Raw genomic sequence first — 17,259 nt, 5'->3', positions numbered from 1 at the left:
GCTCTTGTCCCTATTTTATAGGTAAGTAGCCTGAGGCTCAGAGGAGTTAAATCACTAGCACAAATTCTTCTGGCTAATGAGTAACGGAACTAAGATTTAAGTCCAGGCAATGGGACTTTGTGTGTATTCAGCTGAAGCTCAGAGAGGTTCTGACACTTGATCAAGGTCACACAGACAACGTATGGGAGAAAAAGGGTCTGGACGCTTAGTTTTCTCACTCCAACTCACCTGCTGTGCCCCCTCGGCGGCCTTTTCTCTTGTAGAGATGAAGGGTGCGACTGAACTTGCCTGGAACCTAACACTAAATAATAAATGATCTGGCGCACTGTCCAGGACACACCCCAGAGCACGGGGAGGGGGAATTGGACCCTTCCCTGGGTATCATGTGGGAAACAGGCCACTTCTGGCTGTTTATCGTTTACTTATTCACAGGCTTCGATGATATCACACCTGCACACCTCCGCAGGGCCGCGGCGGCACGGCACACAGGTAAAGAGGATGCGCAAGATAGCATTTGGACCTAACGGAGGCTGAAGGAGCAGGAAACGGTAAACTCCAGGCCCGGGGTGAATTGTGTGACAGGTCTGTGAGGTCCACTTGGGGGTGAGAGACCCACCTGGGAAGCCAGGCTGGAGCGGGAAAGCGGCGGCCGAAGTCGTGGGAGCTTGGACGGGCACTGGGGCAGCGCCACCCCACGCTGCCCGTCTCCACGCGGGCGCTGCCGGCTGCCTTCCAGAGGCGCGTGTAGCCAGGGGCTGCACCCACACGCCAGAACTGGCTGGCATCTCCCTTCCTCCGCGGGATGTTCAGACCCTCCTGGAACGCCCAGACAAGGGACCACGGTGTGTGGAATGCATCCCATTTTGGGTTTATTTCAGGTGCTACAGCCATTAAGCAAGAAAGCGCTGCGCCCGCGCGCCCCTGGGCACACACACACACACACACACACACACACACACACACACACACCTCTGAAAGCCATTCTCTTTCCAATTCCCTTTCAACGCTTCTGATTATTCCAGGACAAAGTCTCATTGCGCTGCCAGAAGCCCTTTGACACCTCTCTATCCATGCTTCTCTTGTCTTTAACAAAGAGAGAGAGGGCGGCCTCCAGCTCAGAATTCTGAGCACGTGCTAATATCTAGTGAGAATGTAAGAACAAGTTTTTTTTTTTCATTTTATTTTTTGTTACCTTCTATTTACAACAAATAATACTGGTTTTCTATTTTCCGTTTACTGATAAAAAGTTTCCTTTTAACGTACATGGTTAAAAGCAGGTGCTCTGGAACTCATATTATTAGGTTCAAATCCCAGCTCTGCTACTTACTACCCGTATGACCTTGGGCAAGTCACACAACCTCTCTGTGCCTCAATTCCCTCAACCGGAAAGAGAAAGTAATAATAGCACCTCCCTCTTGGGTTATTGTGAGGCTTACATTAATTAATGTATGTGAAAAGGGTAGATTGGTGCCTGACACCTAGTATATGCTGTAAAAATGTCTCCTATTATTAGCTCAAATAGGGGGGAAAAAACCCCTGAGGTTTAGAGAACACTTCTTTGGACCAATTCCGCCATTTTCCATGTGAGGGAACGAAACTTTGGAGAAGATAATTAAGCAGCTGAGCTAGGATCTGGTGGGTCTCTGGATTCCCAATCCATTTACCAGCCATTTCAATCTTCAGAATTAATATAACCTCTCAGCCTCCGCTTATTCATTGCAGAATGGGACTAATACTATTTCATTGGATGTTGGGATGCTGTGTGTAAAGGTGGCTCAGGAAATGAGTTGGTATGATGTCTCCGGTGCGTTCTCAACAGGGGTAATAGCACCCCCCAAGAGGGCAGAAATTGGTTCTTGGCGGGTGAAAAATATCTTTCAGATATACAAAGCACAGACATATAGTATATAAGTTCATGAGAAATGGTGATTAGGAAACAAGATGTCTCAAAAAGGCTTGGGGAGCAATAGTGAAAAGAAGCTGAGAGTTGAGAAATACTGCTCTTAACCAAGATTTTTCCAACTTGGGTTGTTACTCATAAGTGGATTATGAAATCGGCTTAATGGGTCATGATAAGCATTTGGGGAGGAAACATGATAAAGGGGAACAATGATATAGTACGGTGTGCGCTACACATAATCAGGATCAGAAAGTACCCTGAGAAAGTTTCAGTTCAGTCTGGCATGTGCATGCCGGTGCTGAGTCATGAAATAAAAGTCTCTCTTGAGGCTCACTGTAAATAAATGGTGCAAGCCATTTCTCTAAACCACAATTTTCCTTTTCTCCCCTCATTATTTATCTCTCAGACAAGCCCATGCAGCCTCGAACTATTTTACTCTGAACAGGAAGAACCTGATAAGGAAAGAAAGAAATGTAGAAGAGAGTGTCCAGATTACAGTAAAACTAGGGCCTGACCTTTACCAGCTCATGGCCAAGGACTCTTCCCTTCCTCATTCTCTGTTCCAGGGTAAGCCACAGCCACGGAGGAAAATGACTGGCCCTCAGCACCAGAGGGACCTCCCCTCTTAGATTCCTCCCTCTTCCTCCCCTTTCCTCCCCTCCTCTGCTCCCGATGTGAAAGGCAGCAGTCATGTTGACGGAGTCGGAGTCCTAGCTCTGCCATTTACTCTGCAATCCCAGGACAAGTCATTTAATTTCTCTGATCCTCAGTCTTCTCAGCTATAAATGAGGAACTTATTTGTAAGGTTGTTGTGGTGCTTAAATGAGAGAAGGTAGAGAAAGTATATTAGTATTTTAGTGCCTTGTATACTGCAGGTGCTCATGATAAGAGCAGCTAACAGGCCCTGAACGCTGTGTGAAGAAGTTTATCCATGTTACCTCTATTTCATCCTCTAAATGAGCTTACACAGGAGTAGAGAAGGTAACAGGGCAGACTCCAGTCAGGCTGCCTAGTTTCAAACCTCAGTTCAGTATCTTTTCACATGTTTAAGGGCTGCCTATAGTTCTTTCTTTCTGACTGCATTGTCTGCCTTTTAAAAAGGTGCTTTCCTCATAACCCCACATAATGTCTTCGGCTTACATCACATTGGCCAGACCTCTAACTACCAGGGAGGCTGGGAAATATAGTTTTTTAAGTAGGCGTATTTCAGTCTCCAACAAAATAAAGAAGGTGATAAGGATGATACCGGTTAGGCAACCAGAGTCCTCATCTTCAACAGTCTTATCTCGCTCTTGATTTAACCTTGAATTTAATTTTCAAAGGCCTATCCAGAGGGGAGAAAATGGAGGAAACAAGTAAAACAGTTAACAGAGATAAGCTCTGAAAATGTCGCTGACGTGTCTAAATTGTAGTCAATGTTTCCTTTCTTTTTTTTTCTTAACCATTCAGTTTCTTTAGGAAATGAGTTTACGAGTTTTCTATATCTGCTTAATATTAGAGAGACCAATACAGTCAGAAAATAGGGTTGAAAAAAATCCCACCTCATTAACTCCCTGACTGTGTAACCTTGGACAAGGTACCAAACGTCTCCGTGCCTCTGTTTTCTCATCTGTAAAATGGGTACAATAATAATCCCCATTAACAAAGTTGTTGTGAGGAAATGACTTGATATTTTTAAGCACTCGTATCAGTGTCTGGCCCATAGTAAATGCTATATAGTTAGCATTTAATGAGCTGGCATTATTATTATCCCAACTTCACAGATGAAAGAATTCAGGCCCACAGAGACTGGCCAACTATCGCTCAGGGAATGGAAGAGCCTAAGATGGTTTAGCATTTTAAAAATTCCAGGGCATCCCCTAGCGGTCCAGTGGTTAAAACTCCGCACTTCCACACATTAGCAGAGTATGCCTTGAGGACGCGTACCTGTGTAAATGCCCACGATCCATATAAGGGCATTCCCAACCCCTCAGAAGGCTCCCTGGGGTGTCCTCTCCGTCAATACCTCCCCCAAGTTAAATGCTGTTCCGATTTTTCACAGGAGATATTTTGCCTGTTTTGAACGTCGTCCAAATGGAGCCATACAGTATGTTTCTTTTATTATCCGTGGAGTCTGAATTTGAAGTCCAGATGGTCCCACCCTAGGAACTGCCATCTTAACTATTACCCTGTACTGCCTTTTAAAGCGATGACTGCTTAGGCTGCTCTCATTTCCCCCACCTCCTCATCCGGTCCCCTCTTTCAGCTCCACCCCAGAATCCTAGCTGTGCTTCAAGCCATCAACGAAAGCTAATTAGTCAATTCTGTGTTAGAAGGTTACCCCCCCAACGCCCCCCCGCCGCCCCCCCCCAGCAGGCACTCTCCAGGAAGCGTATGATAGAGCACATGTTGTCAAGAAGTGGGCCAATGGGAAGACGGCATATTCCAAACCGTCCACCATTCCACCAATAGGAAGGTGATGTTCCTGCCCCCTCCAACTGCCTCTGTAGAGCTGCCTCCGCCTCATGCCCTTGCAGTTTGACGCTTTCCTTGTATCCTGAGAAGGTCCCCTCAAAGCTGCTTAAGGGGTGCAGGATGGCAGGCCCTGACTCCCTACATCTCTCCTGGGCTTTCCTCACACCTCCCCTCCCTGGAGTGGATGGGAGGGGAGGCTTTTCCAGACAAAAATAACATATGTAAATATATATGTTTTCAGAGGTTTTCCCATGTTTTGTTTGTTTCTTTAATGGGATAATGCTTTGAGTTTTTCTTTTTAAAGAAATATTATTTTTAAAATTTCAGTTATCTTTACAATTTGAACACCCCTCCTTCCTTTTTTTCTGAGTTCTGGGCGCTGATGAGAACCACCAGCCTCCCTCTCTAGCCTCCACCTTGCCCCTCCGAGGTGAGGACCTAGGAGAGGGGAGAGGTGACACAAAGAGCTTGGGGTGGGGGGACAGAGGATGGGATGGGGTGAGTTAAGAAAGAGCAGGCACATACTTAAGAGCTGAAAGAGAAAGAGGGAATTTTAAGGTGTGAGATGGACTGGGAGGTGTAGGCCAGCTTCAGGAATTACAGGGAAAATGAATAAAAGTGGAGGAAATGGATTGATAACCAAAAATTAGGATGTCCAATTGCTCTGGATGAGGCATATTTAAAGTGCATTAAGGATCTCGAAGAGATTGGGGAAGAGCTACGCCTGATGGCTTTTGACAGTTATGAAAGATGGATCCCATAGGCCTTGAGTTTTTGGGGTGAGGGGAGGGTTTGAGGGACACTGTGTTGAGGTGTTCTCACAGCCATCTCTTCTCCCCTTCTCTACCCCAGACAGGCATGACCCTGCTCTTTGTACTGGGCTGCATCTTCTTCCCGCTGAGCTTTGCTCTCCTCTGCTGGGGTCTGCAGAATCACTCCAACCTGCGGATGGAGAGACCAGAGGCCGTTCTGGTGGCATCCAAGTAAGAGGACAGGGTGAGGGCATCCTTCCTGGGGCCAGGGCTGGTGGAGCTGATCTCCTACTTTCAGGAAGAGCTAGTGATAAGAGCAGAAGCAGACTATGTGTGTATGTGAGCGTGGGTGGGTGGGAGATATAGAATCAAAAGACACTGGCTATGGGATCTCTTGCAAGTCATTTAACCTCTCGGAACTTCAGAGCCCCCATGTAAACCCCATGGGTTTAATAAGAATACTCACCTTCCATTCTTCGTGGAGATGTTGTGTGAGGGTCAGGTGAACTCACGTCTGTAGAATAGGGGTAGGGAATTCCTTGGCAGTCCAGTGGTTAGGACTCTGTGCTCTCACTGCCAGGGGCCCGGGTTCAATCCCTGGTCGGAGAACTAAGATCCCACAAGCCATGTGGCCAAAATAAAATAAAATAAAATAGGGGTTGCAAACTCCCGCAAGTGACACAAGAGATGTAGGCTCTGTGGGGACTGTGTGAGCTGCAGACTACTTTCATCCCATCCAGTGGGGGGCAGCAGCAGCTCGGCTCCAGCCAGACATCATGGAGTTGAGTGTGGGCCCAATGTTGTCTGACCTTCTGATTTTTTTCTTAAAAGAAGTTGAGCTTTTATGTGAAATCTAATTTTTAAACACTGACAAATAACTTAGAATTTAAGAAAATACTATACTGGCAACACCATACTGGCCAAACGAAACATGTTTATAGACTGGCCTGGGCCCTTGTGCTGCACATCTATGGCCTATTTGACAACGATTAGTAATATAACTGTGAACCTTCGGGAGGAGAGGGAGCCGGCAGAAGGCAGAACTTACTTGGGTGTCTGGAAGACAAAAAACCCATCTCTATCTGCTTTAATGCCCACTATCCAAAATGAAGCCACAGCTCCTTCACCAGGTCTGTGGCCCTCCCCACAACTCAGCACCACCCTGCGGCCTTGCTCACCTTTGGCTCTGGAGCTATGCAAACATGGGTTTGAAAGCCAGCTTTGCCAATTCTCATAGCTAGGTTATCTTGGGCAGGTTTCTTGTCTTTTTTTTTTTTTTTTTGAATCTCTAAGCCTCAGGTTCCTGTCTATAAAACAAAGATACTACCATCTGGGAAGATTAAATAAGAATGAGATAAACCACCGCACCCCGTCCCCAGCACATAGTAAACACTCAGGAAGTTGGGTCCGTCTTCCCCTTAAGTGAAGCGCTGAGGTCAGGAAGCTAGGTCCACTATTGTCTCTAAAATTGTCCCTCACTCTTGCTGCCTAAGGCCAGGGTCTGTTCCCGCAGTACGACACTAGAGGGCAGCACAAAATTGCAAATCCCTTTGGGGAGGTGATGGCATGGGCTTTGGACAGGCAAAGGCAAATCGTAGCGTTACTATTGAGGCGTATCTTAAGACAGGCTTGAAAACCAAAGTATGGTTTAGGTAGCAGGGCCCCACGTCATGCAGAAGTCTACAGGGCAGTTGGTTTCAGGACGAGAAGGCCAAATTCCAGGGAGGCAGCATGAAAGGGTGAGAAGCAGCTCAGAGGCCAGTGTGGTTCTGGTGGGGCTTCTGACCTGCAGTGGGACTCTGGTCAAGTCAATGGGCCTTGGTTTCCTTGCAGTGGAATGAGGGGCTTGAATCAGCCAATCCCCAGGGTCCTTTCCCACATGGAAACTGGGCTGTGAAGTTGCAGAGGAAGGGGAGCCAGGAGCATAATAAACCTGAAGAAAAAGAGAGTGACCAGGGCTTAGGGGAGGCCTGAAGGACACGGGCAGGGGCGTCATCGGGCTTGAAGTGGGCTTTCAGAGAAGCAGCACTTCCCCACCCTCTTCAAACCCTGCCGCCGAGTATGAGTGGTCTCTTGCGTTTTCTGAATTATGTGACCTTGGGGAGGGTCACTGGAGGCCTCAGGACCATTTCTTGACCTGTAAAAAGGGGACACATGTCGTTACCTCAGTGCTGTTACAATAGTTAGAGGAGATCATAGGACAGTCTTGCGGCGGCGTTGGGACCAGAGGCACCTCATGTATATATACCTCAGAGTTTCCCTCCCTCCCATTGGGGTGAAGGACGTGGGGGTCTCTGAGCCCAAAGGATACTGTGTTGAGGTGTTTTTATTCCCATCTGTTCCTTAAACTCATCCTTCAGAGACAGCAAGACGCACCAACTTCTCCCGCTCCCCCCTCCAGGGAATCCTCTTTCTCTCTGCCGGGGTGGGTGCCCCTGAGCTGGGACCCCAAGGCCGCTGAGGGACACATGTTGAGAGGCCTCGGCAGAGGAGGAAATGGCAGGCATTTGCAAAGTACTGGTGGGAAACGGGGTCAGGCCCATCTGGGGGCCCAGGGCCTCCTCCCAGCTGGCCAAGGAGCCCCAGGCCACCTCCCTCCCCAAGAGGAGAGACGACCCTCCCCTGGCCCTCCCAGGCCGACCCTCCCAGGCAGGCCCCTGTGCCTGCCGCAGCGGCTGTCTCTTTAAGGGCCTCCCCCTCCCTCTTTCTCCGCTTCCCCCCACCTCTGTCGCAGCCGCCGCTGTGGTTCAGAGCTGCATGGGGAGATGCTGCTGCAGGTCCGGTTTCTTGGTGTCTGGTCGGTGCCATCATTTCCCTCCCCCTCCCCCGCCCTCCCCGAGCCGGCGACTTCCCGTCCCCCTCCCCCTCCCCACCGAGGGGGCAGGGGGCTGGGCACGAACTCTCCATAATGCCCCGTACAGCCTCCCGGCCGGGCCGCGGGGACTGTGGCGGCAGCGAGAGGCGGGAGAGCCGTGCTGACCGCTGACCACTTGCCCGGCTGCTCCTCTGTCTCCCCTCCCTCCCTTTCAGAGCTGGCACCACAGTCCCACCCCCCACCTCCCACCCCGCCTCCTCGGGCCCTCCCAGCCTCTCCACGTAAGCCCCCCCCCCACCTGCCTCTCTCCCTCCCCTCCCCCATCCGCATCCTCCTCGTCCTGTACCCCCTCCCTCTGTCCTCTCACCCGGTCCTCCCCTCCTCGGCTCTCTCCCAACCCTCTGGCTGGCTTTCTCCTGCTCCCTTTCTCGGGTCCTCCCTGTCCCCGGTCTCTCCCCATTTCCCCAGTCTCATCTAACTCCCTTTCTCGGGTCCTCTGGTCTGACTCGACAGCCCCATCCCGTCCCTGCCCTGTCCCCTTTGTGCCCCTTTCTCTTTCTCTCTCTCCTTCCCCGGCTTGGCGTCCCTTCTCCACCTCTAACTCCCTTCAGCTCGGCCTCCCTGTCCCTTCTCGGCCGCTCGCTCGGCTCTCTGCCCGAGGCCTGAGCACCATGCTGACCCCAATGGTGGCTGGAGGGGTGGTGTTCCCCGGACTCTTCCTGCTCTCCAAGAACACGCTCCAGCGGCTGCCCCAGCTGCGCTGGGGGGAGGCCGACGCGGTCATTGTCTCAGCCAGGTAAACTGCATCCCTTCCCCGCCACCCCAGGCTCTATGGGGATGGAATGGACCCTTGGCCCGGTGGGGACTGGGGGCTCCTGAAGTGGTCGGTGGGCTCTACCTCCAAGCTTCCCTCTCTCCTCACTGCCTTACTCGCTGTCCCGGGAGACCGCATCCAAGCCCAGCCATCTGGTCTACTAGTATTCAGACTGCTCTCCCTCCCTTTCCCATTCACCCTCCCACCCTCCAAAACAGGTCCGGCCTGTGACTAAAACATCCCTATAGGATATTAGAGAGCAAGGCAAGGGGCACAGAGCTGTGTATTATTCGGGGCATGTGTTTGGGGGAATGAGGGACAGAGGAGTGAACAGTGGAACTCTGCACACCCTGGAATCCGGGCCAGAGTTGGGGAGGGGAGCGTGGTGGCATGCAATGAGAGAGCGGGAAAGTGACCAGGGGGAATCAGAGGCAACCGAGGGGCCATGGGATAACCGGCACCATGACTGGGCAGCTGACGGTGCCAGAACAGGCCCGTGGGCTTCCCCCTGCCATCCTGTGCTGTGCCCCCCCACTTCCCTGGAAGGGACACCTTGTCATCAGCCACTCGTGCTCAGCAGCTTCTCACCTCACGATGACCTCCCTGGTGTCCTCCTGGAGGAAGGCAACTCAGTGTCCAGTGAGGAATGGGTGAACCGAGGAGTAGCAGCCGGGCCAGTCCAGGAGCCTGAGGTGGTGTGGCTGAGTCCCGGGCAAGGCAGCCTTGGGGAAAGATGGGCAGGGAGCACCCAAGAAGTGCAGAAACCGGTCAGTAAGGAGGAGGAACCGAGGGGCGCGTCTCCTGCCTCTACTGCTGCTCCCTCTTCCTCCCTAGGCTAGTGTCCTCTGTCCAAGCCGTCATGGCCTCCACAGCTGGCTACATCGTCTCCACCTCCTGCAAGCACATCATAGATGACCAGTAAGTGCCATGAGACCACCTTAGCCCCCATTCCAGCAGCCTGTGTGTGTGTGACCCCTGAGTGCCCCAGGTCATCTAGGGGGCTCCTTCAGTGGTCCCCAAGCCCTTAACTTGAGCCTGAGCAAGTCAACTGCAGTAGCTGCAACTCAACACCCAGGGATAAATTTATCCACATCCTGTCCTTAAAGGTCAGAACCAGGAGGAGAGGGAGCGGGGAGCAAAAAGGATTCTCAAAGCAGCTCCTAGGCTTCCCGGCCTCTCGGATCATAGCAGGTTCTGAAGGTTGTTTCCTCCCGTACCTCCTCCCACCCTTTCACCCCTCGGACCCCATTTCCAATCAGCACCCAACTGGGGTGCTTCTCTACTCAAGTCGGGCTCACCCCTCCCCTCCCCCCAGAATCCAGGTGTCCAGCCCCAGCTCTATGCATGAGAGGGACAGATGACACAAACAAGGCCACCAATGGTTAGGCAGTGGGGTGGAGAGTGGAGGGTGAAGAGGCCAAAATTTGGCACTGGGAGCTGCTGCAGTGCCTGGCGCTTGCCAAAACCCCAGGCCTGAGAGGTAGAGCAGGAGGAGGGAGGAGAGGGGCCCTGTCCGTGGTGCTGACGGGCAGCTCTAGGGTGACCCACGGGCCGCCGCCGCAGAGTTGCCGGTGAGGGTGCTGATGACGCCCCACGCTTAACTTCTGGTCCTGTTCCCTCCTCTGGTGGCGCTGAGCCCCAGGGACATTGTCTAGATGCCCCAACCTAGAGACATTCCCTGTCTCCCTCGAGTTCCTTCATCTGTGGACTGAGGTCCATCCCTCCCTGGAAGGGCTGCTGCGAGGAGGAATTGACTTGTGTGTGTCTAACGCCTAGAGCAGTTCTGGCCACACAGAGTGGATGCTAAACTCTTTCTTCAGACCCCCACCCCGGGGACTTGGCTTCCTCTTGTCCTCTCCCCCCATTCCCACCCCTGGGTCCAAGATGAGCCTGGATCCCCACACATTCCCTTCTCTCGCCTTCTTACAGAGGTCACTTTTCAGTTCTTACATTTTCTCCCCCGCCCCACCCAGTCTGTTCTTGTCCCTCCCCGCTTAATCCTCAGGTGGGTGGGAAGGATCAGGGTTAATCCAGGGGCAACAGCTGTTCCTACCTCTGAGCACCTAATTGCTGAAGAGGGTGGGAATGGGTTTAACCCTGCACACTGGAGCCCAGGGTCTGGAGGTCCTGGAGCCCCACAAGCTAGTGGTGTCACCGTGTCTGCTGTGGCTGACTCTCCAGGCCACTCTCTGCTCTAACTTCTCTTGGGCCAGTGGGACCCCTTTCCACCTTCCTGCCCTTCGTCTCTAACCTGGGCCACTGCCTCCTCTCCTCTCTCTCTCCCTCTTGGTCACACACTCCAGCATGGGCCTCTGCTTCTCTTTTCCTGAAATCATCCCTGCTAGAGTGGGCTGCCTGTCCCCTTCCAGGCCAGCCTTCCCCAGGGTTCACCTTCTGTTTCCATCTCACCCCTGGTCCTCAGCTGCCCTGCCCTCAGGTCTCGCTCCACTTCTCCCTTCAGCAGCTGCTCTTATTTTGTCCTCATATTTGCGTCCCTTCTGGCTGACTTTGCTTTCATCCCTCCACCGAGCTGGGCGAGTTCCCCTGGGCCTGCCTCTTCGACCTCCCACCCCACCTCGGACCTGTCACAGGACTACAGATTTAAGAGAAGGTGCTTCAAGTGCTGACTCGAGAAGAAAAATGCAATGTTGCGTATTCATGCACTTTTCGTTTTTGTTTACTCACTAAGTGCATGGAACTTTCTCTGCTCTTGACTCCTTTTGCTCAGCGTTTTCTCCATAATGCTTGGCTGTACCTGAAAAAACAAGAGATGGGGCCACATTCAAGCAGAGCGAACACCGCTGACAGCACCACCAACTCCCCAGTGCGGCCTGTCTGGGACCCCTGTCTCGAATCTTCTAGGGGACAGCAGGGCTGAGAGGGAGAGCTGTGGAGCCAGACTTCTCATGTTGATTCCTTGGTCAGGTTACCTAGCCTCTCTCACCTGTAAAATGGGGTGACAACCATACCTACTTTTTATAGGCTTTCTGTGGGGAGTAAATACGTTTGTGCATGTAAAAGATTTAGAATATTAGAATAGTGCCCGCATGTAATAAGCAGTCAATTGATGTCAGCCAATATGCTCTCTCCCCACCACTCCCAGAATTACTCTTCTGCTGTAATTCGTCCTGATCTCAGCTGTTTCTCAGATCTGGTCTGGCTTGTTTTCTCGCTCTATCTCGGCCCTCAGGTCTGTGGCTGTCTTCTGGTCTCTTCCTTTTTCTCCCACCATATTGCAGAGAGAGAGAGAGAGAGAGGGAGAATGTGAATGAATGAATATGAATCCTGGGTGGGTCCTCAGGTCAGTCGGTGTTTGAATCCCAGCCCTACTACTTACCAGCTGTGTGATAGTGTGACCTTGGGCAAGTTTTTCACCCTCTACCCTTGCAACTTGAGAGTCCACTTCCGTCTCAGCGTTGTTACGAATATCACCTGAGATCTGACTCCCGTGATGCGTCCAGCATGGACCCCGGCACCTGGCAACTGCCCTGCCCATCCCCTTTCCTCCTTGACCCCCCTTTCTCTCTGCCCGACAGACACTGGCTTTCCTCTGCCTACACGCAATTTGCGGTGCCCTACTTCATCTATGACATCTACGCCATGTTCCTCTGTCACTGGCACAAGCACCAGGTCAAGGGGCACGGAGGGGACGAAGCGGGGACCAGAGCCCCGGGCAGCACCTGGGCCGCGGCACGCGGCTACCTGCACAAGGAGTTCCTCATGGTCCTCCACCATGCTGTCATGGTGCTCGTGTGCTTCCCACTGTCCGTGGTGAGTGGGGCCGCTGAGAGCCAGGGCCCCGTGTCCTGCTCATGCCAGCACTGCAGGAGCCTAGGAAGCCCTGGGTCCAGGTCCCAGCAGCAGGGCAGGCCCAGGATGGAGGGCCCCATGGAGGGGTTAATGAGCTCCAGCCCAGCCCCAAACAGCAAGAGGGTGGATCGCACCCAGCTGTGGTGCTTTGGAGCTGTGGTTACACACCACTGCCTCTGAGACTGTTTCCTCATCTGTAGTATCAGGAATACCATCTCACCTGCAGGATGGTTGGAGGGATACGGTGAGTTAGTGCTCCCAGCTTAGCTACTGTTCACCTGTGCTCAGACTTTCAGAGTGAAGCATCCCCAAAAGTGACGGGGGTGGGGGGGCAGGTGCTGCCCAGGAACCCAGGCTCAGGGCAGGCGGTTTCCTTCCTCTCCTCTCAGGTGTGGCGTCAAGGCAAGGGAGATTTCTTTCTAGGCTGCTTGCTGATGGCAGAGGTCAGCACCCCCTTCGTCTGCCTTGGCAAGATCCTCATCCAGGTGAGAGGGGCGCTGAGGGTTCTGAGCGTGACAGGAGGACCGGGGAAGGGCGGGCAGTTTTAGGGACCGATTGGAGATGCTTTAAAGGACAGGTGAAGAGTCGGGGCTATAAGGCGGGGTATAGGGGAGGCGTCAGGGCGGAGGGGGGCGGGTGGAGGGGAGCGGGGCCTGGGGCCCCTAACCTGGCCCCTGTCCGAGGAAGGCGAGGCAGGGAGGTGGGCCGAGGGGGGAGGTGGCCCGGGGGCTGAGCCGGGGGCGTGGCCGGAGGCGCCCCGCCCCTCACCCCGCCCCTGTCTGCCCGCCCCGCCCGCAGTACAAGCAGCAGCACACGCTGCTGCACAAGGTGAACGGGGCCCTGATGCTGCTCAGCTTCCTCTGCTGCCGGGTGCTGCTCTTCCCCTACCTGTACTGGGCCTACGGGCGGCACGCGGGCCTGCCCCTGCTCGCCGTGCCGCTCGCCATCCCGGCCCACGTCAACCTGGGCGCCGCGCTGCTCCTAGCCCCGCAGCTCTACTGGTTCTTCCTCATCTGCCGCGGGGCCTGCCGCCTCTTCCGGCCCCGGGGCTCCCGGCCGCCCTCCCCCTGTCAGACCCAGGACTGAGGGTGGGGCCGGGGGCCGGGGGCCCTCCCCACCCCACCCCTACGCCGTGGGGACAGGGCTCTGGGGCTGCTGGGTGGGGGGAGGAGCCAGTGGCCTCTTGCCCTGACAGCCCCCGGGAACTGACAGATGGACTCCGAAGGGGTGGGGACATGTCCTCTCGGGGGCTGAGGGCTGGGACCAGGTGAGTTGGAAGGCAGGGAGAGGGGACCTCTCCCTACAGTGCCTGAACCGAGCGAGGGTCGACCCCCTCCTGCCTAGCCCCTGTCTCCATCACCTCCCCCGGGCCCTGGAGAAGCGAAGGAAGAGGAAGAAGACGCACCCCTTCCCAACCGCTTAGGGCTCAAGGCTGTGGGGAGCCTGAGGGGACCAGGACTCACAGAATTGTCGGGGAGGCCCTGCTGCCAAGGCCATGCCAGCCCCCCTGCTGCAAACTCCTCTCAACTCCCTGTCACCTGGGAGGGAGGGGACACCCTATCTAATGCCCGTGGGCTCGCTCAGGGCTGGCTGTCCCCACTGCTCCTCTCCAGGGGAGGCCAGCCTGAGGAATCTTATTTATTTTATTAATTCGTCCAAATGCAAACTCGTTTGTGGGTGTCGGGGGAGGGAGGTGGTTGCTACCCCCCAGCCTTCCCAGTGCTGAGCAACCCCGGGGGCAGGTGGGGGGCCGCCTGGTCCCTTCCCCATTAGGCTGCACATCTTGCCCTCGGGCCCTGGCATGTCCCTGGTGCTACAGACCTCCCAAGGCTTCCTCCAGTCTGGGGTCGGGGGACCCTGGGAGGTGCTTTACAGACCGCTAATAAAGACGATCTGCGTGAATGCCACCAAGGCCCTCGTCACCCAGTTCTTTGGGGCTGGGAAGGGAGCAGGCGCCTGGGGATAGAAAGCACGATGACTGGTTGACCGCGGGACAGGGCAGGACCCCCGGCCTGGGTCGCTGAGCAGTCTGGGAGAAAGAGGCAAGGACTTCTATTCATCAGCAGGAGAGGAGGGCGGGTATGGGCACTCGGCAGCGTCCAGGGCCCTCGTGCGACCGGCTTTCTGGGCCCCTTTCTCACAGCTCCTATTGGGTGTGGAGATCAGAGGTGGGAGGTCACGCCACCGCCGCCTCCCTGGGCTTTGGGCCCTTCAGCCTCTCCCAAGGAAGGTTGAGGTGGGCGGGGCTTGGGGAGGGGGACAGGCCTTACATGTGTGTGCAGAACTGGAAAAGCAGGAAGATGAAGGCCACCACCAGAGCGCCCACCAGGATGTGATGGAAGAGCATGGAGTTGGAACCTGCTAGACAGTGAGGTTGAGACAGGGGCCCTGGACTCACCTCCAACCGAAGGGCCAAGGGCAGCTGTCCTCCAGGCCCCGTCAAGGAGGGCAGCCCCTTCTCAAGCTGGGTCATACCTGAGTTAACAAAGATGACAGGTCTCTCTCCAATGAACTGGGCCAGGGCCAGGAGCCTGGCTTGGTCCGAGTCTGGGTAATCAAAGAAGTCAGGTCTGTCTAGGAAGAGTGGAGACTCTGCTCCCCGGGCCAAGGCCTTGGCATTCTCCAGGATGGGTGCTGGGGACCCAGAGCAAAGTCTATGAAAGAGCCAAACAGACCCGTGCCCCCCACCCAAGAGGCTGAGGCAGACCCAGGGCCTGGCCAGGCCACAGAGCCCTAGTACAGCTGTGGAGGGCCTTGATTTTGTTCCAGGAACTTCTTGAGGGTCAGCTGAGCTCTCCATGAGAGGACCCACGCCAAGCAGGGAGGATGGGAGAGAAGCATGGAGAGCAAAGAGAAAAGCCCAGGCTTGGCCTCCCAGCCTCTCAGGGGCAGGAACCCCACACCCCAGCCTTCCTCCTTCCCACTGTTCCCAGGACAGCTTCCCACCTGATTCTACGGTCCCCAGCCCAGCCAGCCACATCCACACCTGCGCCCACTGCCACGGCCTCATCACCCTTCCACTCCAGTGATGCGGTGAGGGCTCTGTGATGTCACCGCCCAGAGCCATTCTGATCACACACTCTAGGGTGAGGGGAGAGAGAAAGTGCTAGGATCTGGAATCCTTCCCCCCAAGCCTCCGAATCCAAAGGGAAGGGATTGGGACCCACAGAGCCTTTGGGCTGATGCTGATGATAGAACAATAACAGTGGAAGCCCCAGGATTTACAGATAGGGGGACTTGGTTGGGCAATCTTGCTGAAAGCCGGGACTAAGGAAAGCTGCATTCGTATAGCAGGCATAGTGGATTTGCGGGGGGAGGGGGGACAGGCCTAAACATCTCCACTTACCCCTTGGATTGACCACAGATAGCATTTATTGAGCACTTGCTACTATGCCAAGTACTTTAAATGGACTGACTCATTTAACCATCATAAAATCCTATGAGGTAGGTACTGCTGCCCTCATCTTATAGAAGAGGGAGACAAGGCATAGATGGGCAAAGTGATGTGGGCAACACACACTTCCCAATGGCATGTATCCTCCTCCCTGAGCCTACCCCCTGCCTCGTGTCCTCAAATGCAGGGGCACAGGGGTCTCCCCCATGCCCAAACTCTGTCTCGTAGTGCTCAGCTGAGGACAACCCTGGGGTTAGCAACCTAGACAAATAACAGGCATTTCCACTAGGTGGCAGCAGTGTCTATGCCTGCCTGCTTGTTTCCCTGTTCTTGCCCAAGGAAGGCACAGCTCCCAGGCTCCAGGCCCTCCCGCCTCATCCCATCAGGTTGTATCAGGTGCTGCAGGGAAAGGTATTGCAGGCATGGGGGTTGTCAGAGGAAGTCCCCCGGCCCATCTCGGGGCAGGTCTCTTGGTCATGCACAGAGCCTTCACAGGCTACCCCTCTCTGGGTGGGCTCCCCCAAGGGCCATCCCATTTACCCTTTCTAGTTTCTGCTTTTCCCTTATTTGTCACTTCCCAACAACCACTTTCACTCCTCTTGCCCCCCCCAACCAGGGGCTAAGAATTAGCTCCCTTCTGATTGGAAGGTGGGCCTGTCTGTCACACATGTGTCCCGCCCCACCCAAGCCCAAGGACACTTCAGGGTCTCCTTGGTTTTATTACACAGTTGCCTATTCAGCAGCCTCTGACAGTCCCAGTTCCATGACATGCCCCACACCAGGCATGTGTCTGTGGCGTGTATGAGGTCCTCTGTCCTATGGAAGGAGGCTCTTTCCTCCACTGGATTCGTACCCTTCATCTTTCCGATCCTCAGGGACTACCCAACCATTCTCCTCACAGCAACCCTGGGAGGTACTTGTCAGGGTCAGCTTCTGCTTCCTAAACAAGGAAAAGGCGCAAAAAGAAAAAAAGGGGGGAAAAGAGGAGACAGACTAACATCTATGGGGCCTCCTGCAGGACTGGCTCCTGTGGGCCTCTTTTCCCTACACTTATCTCTTCTAAGAAAGAGGAAGTGATTTACCCAATGACGCAGGCATGTGAAGGGCAGCAGGGACTCAACCTGGTTCCTGGCTCTGGCCCAGGGCCCCCTCCCCAAGTCTGCATGCAGCTGCCCTTGGGGGCTTAGCTGGGAGACGGGGTCCTAGGAGAAGGGGTCCAGAGCCTTTAGCCTTTGGAGTAGATATGGTAGTTTCCTCCGTTGCCTCAAAAGAACACTGCTGTCCTCTCTACCAGAAAAGGCCCTTTGCGACAGCCCTCTG

The 17,259-nt window shown here is 54.4% G+C and overlaps 2 protein-coding genes across 3 annotated transcripts; one reads left to right on the top strand and one right to left on the bottom strand.

The window, feature by feature from the left end:
• Window positions 1-5,212: 5,212 nt before the first annotated feature.
• TLCD3B (TLC domain containing 3B) lies at window positions 5,213-13,631 on the top strand (the record flags this gene model as incomplete). 2 transcript variants are annotated; one of them, XM_082856559.1, is made up of 5 exons in its annotated part: window positions 5,213-5,337; window positions 9,570-9,653; window positions 12,272-12,506; window positions 12,935-13,030; window positions 13,344-13,631. In XM_082856559.1, the coding sequence occupies 5 exons, from the start codon at window positions 5,213-5,215 to the stop codon at window positions 13,629-13,631; spliced, it is 828 nt and encodes a 275-aa protein (XP_082712685.1). The 2 variants fall into 2 exon arrangements, with proteins under 2 accessions (XP_082712685.1, XP_082712684.1); XM_082856558.1 differs by lacking the exon at window positions 5,213-5,337 and adding an exon at window positions 8,593-8,717.
• Window positions 13,632-14,597: 966 nt separating this feature from the next.
• LOC309972962 (fertilization-influencing membrane protein) lies at window positions 14,598-16,799 on the bottom strand (the record flags this gene model as incomplete). The annotated part of the gene is made up of 4 exons (XM_082856855.1): window positions 14,598-14,691; window positions 14,816-14,903; window positions 15,021-15,179; window positions 16,793-16,799. The coding sequence occupies 4 exons, from the start codon at window positions 16,797-16,799 to the stop codon at window positions 14,598-14,600; spliced, it is 348 nt and encodes a 115-aa protein (XP_082712981.1).
• Between the last annotated feature and the right edge of the window lie 460 nt (window positions 16,800-17,259).

The sequence above is a fragment of the Leucopleurus acutus genome, assembly GCF_964270905.1.
Source record: "Leucopleurus acutus genome assembly, chromosome: 16".
Classification (NCBI taxonomy): domain Eukaryota; kingdom Metazoa; phylum Chordata; class Mammalia; order Artiodactyla; family Delphinidae; genus Leucopleurus; species Leucopleurus acutus.
This window is presented reverse-complemented; position numbering and strand designations above follow the sequence as displayed.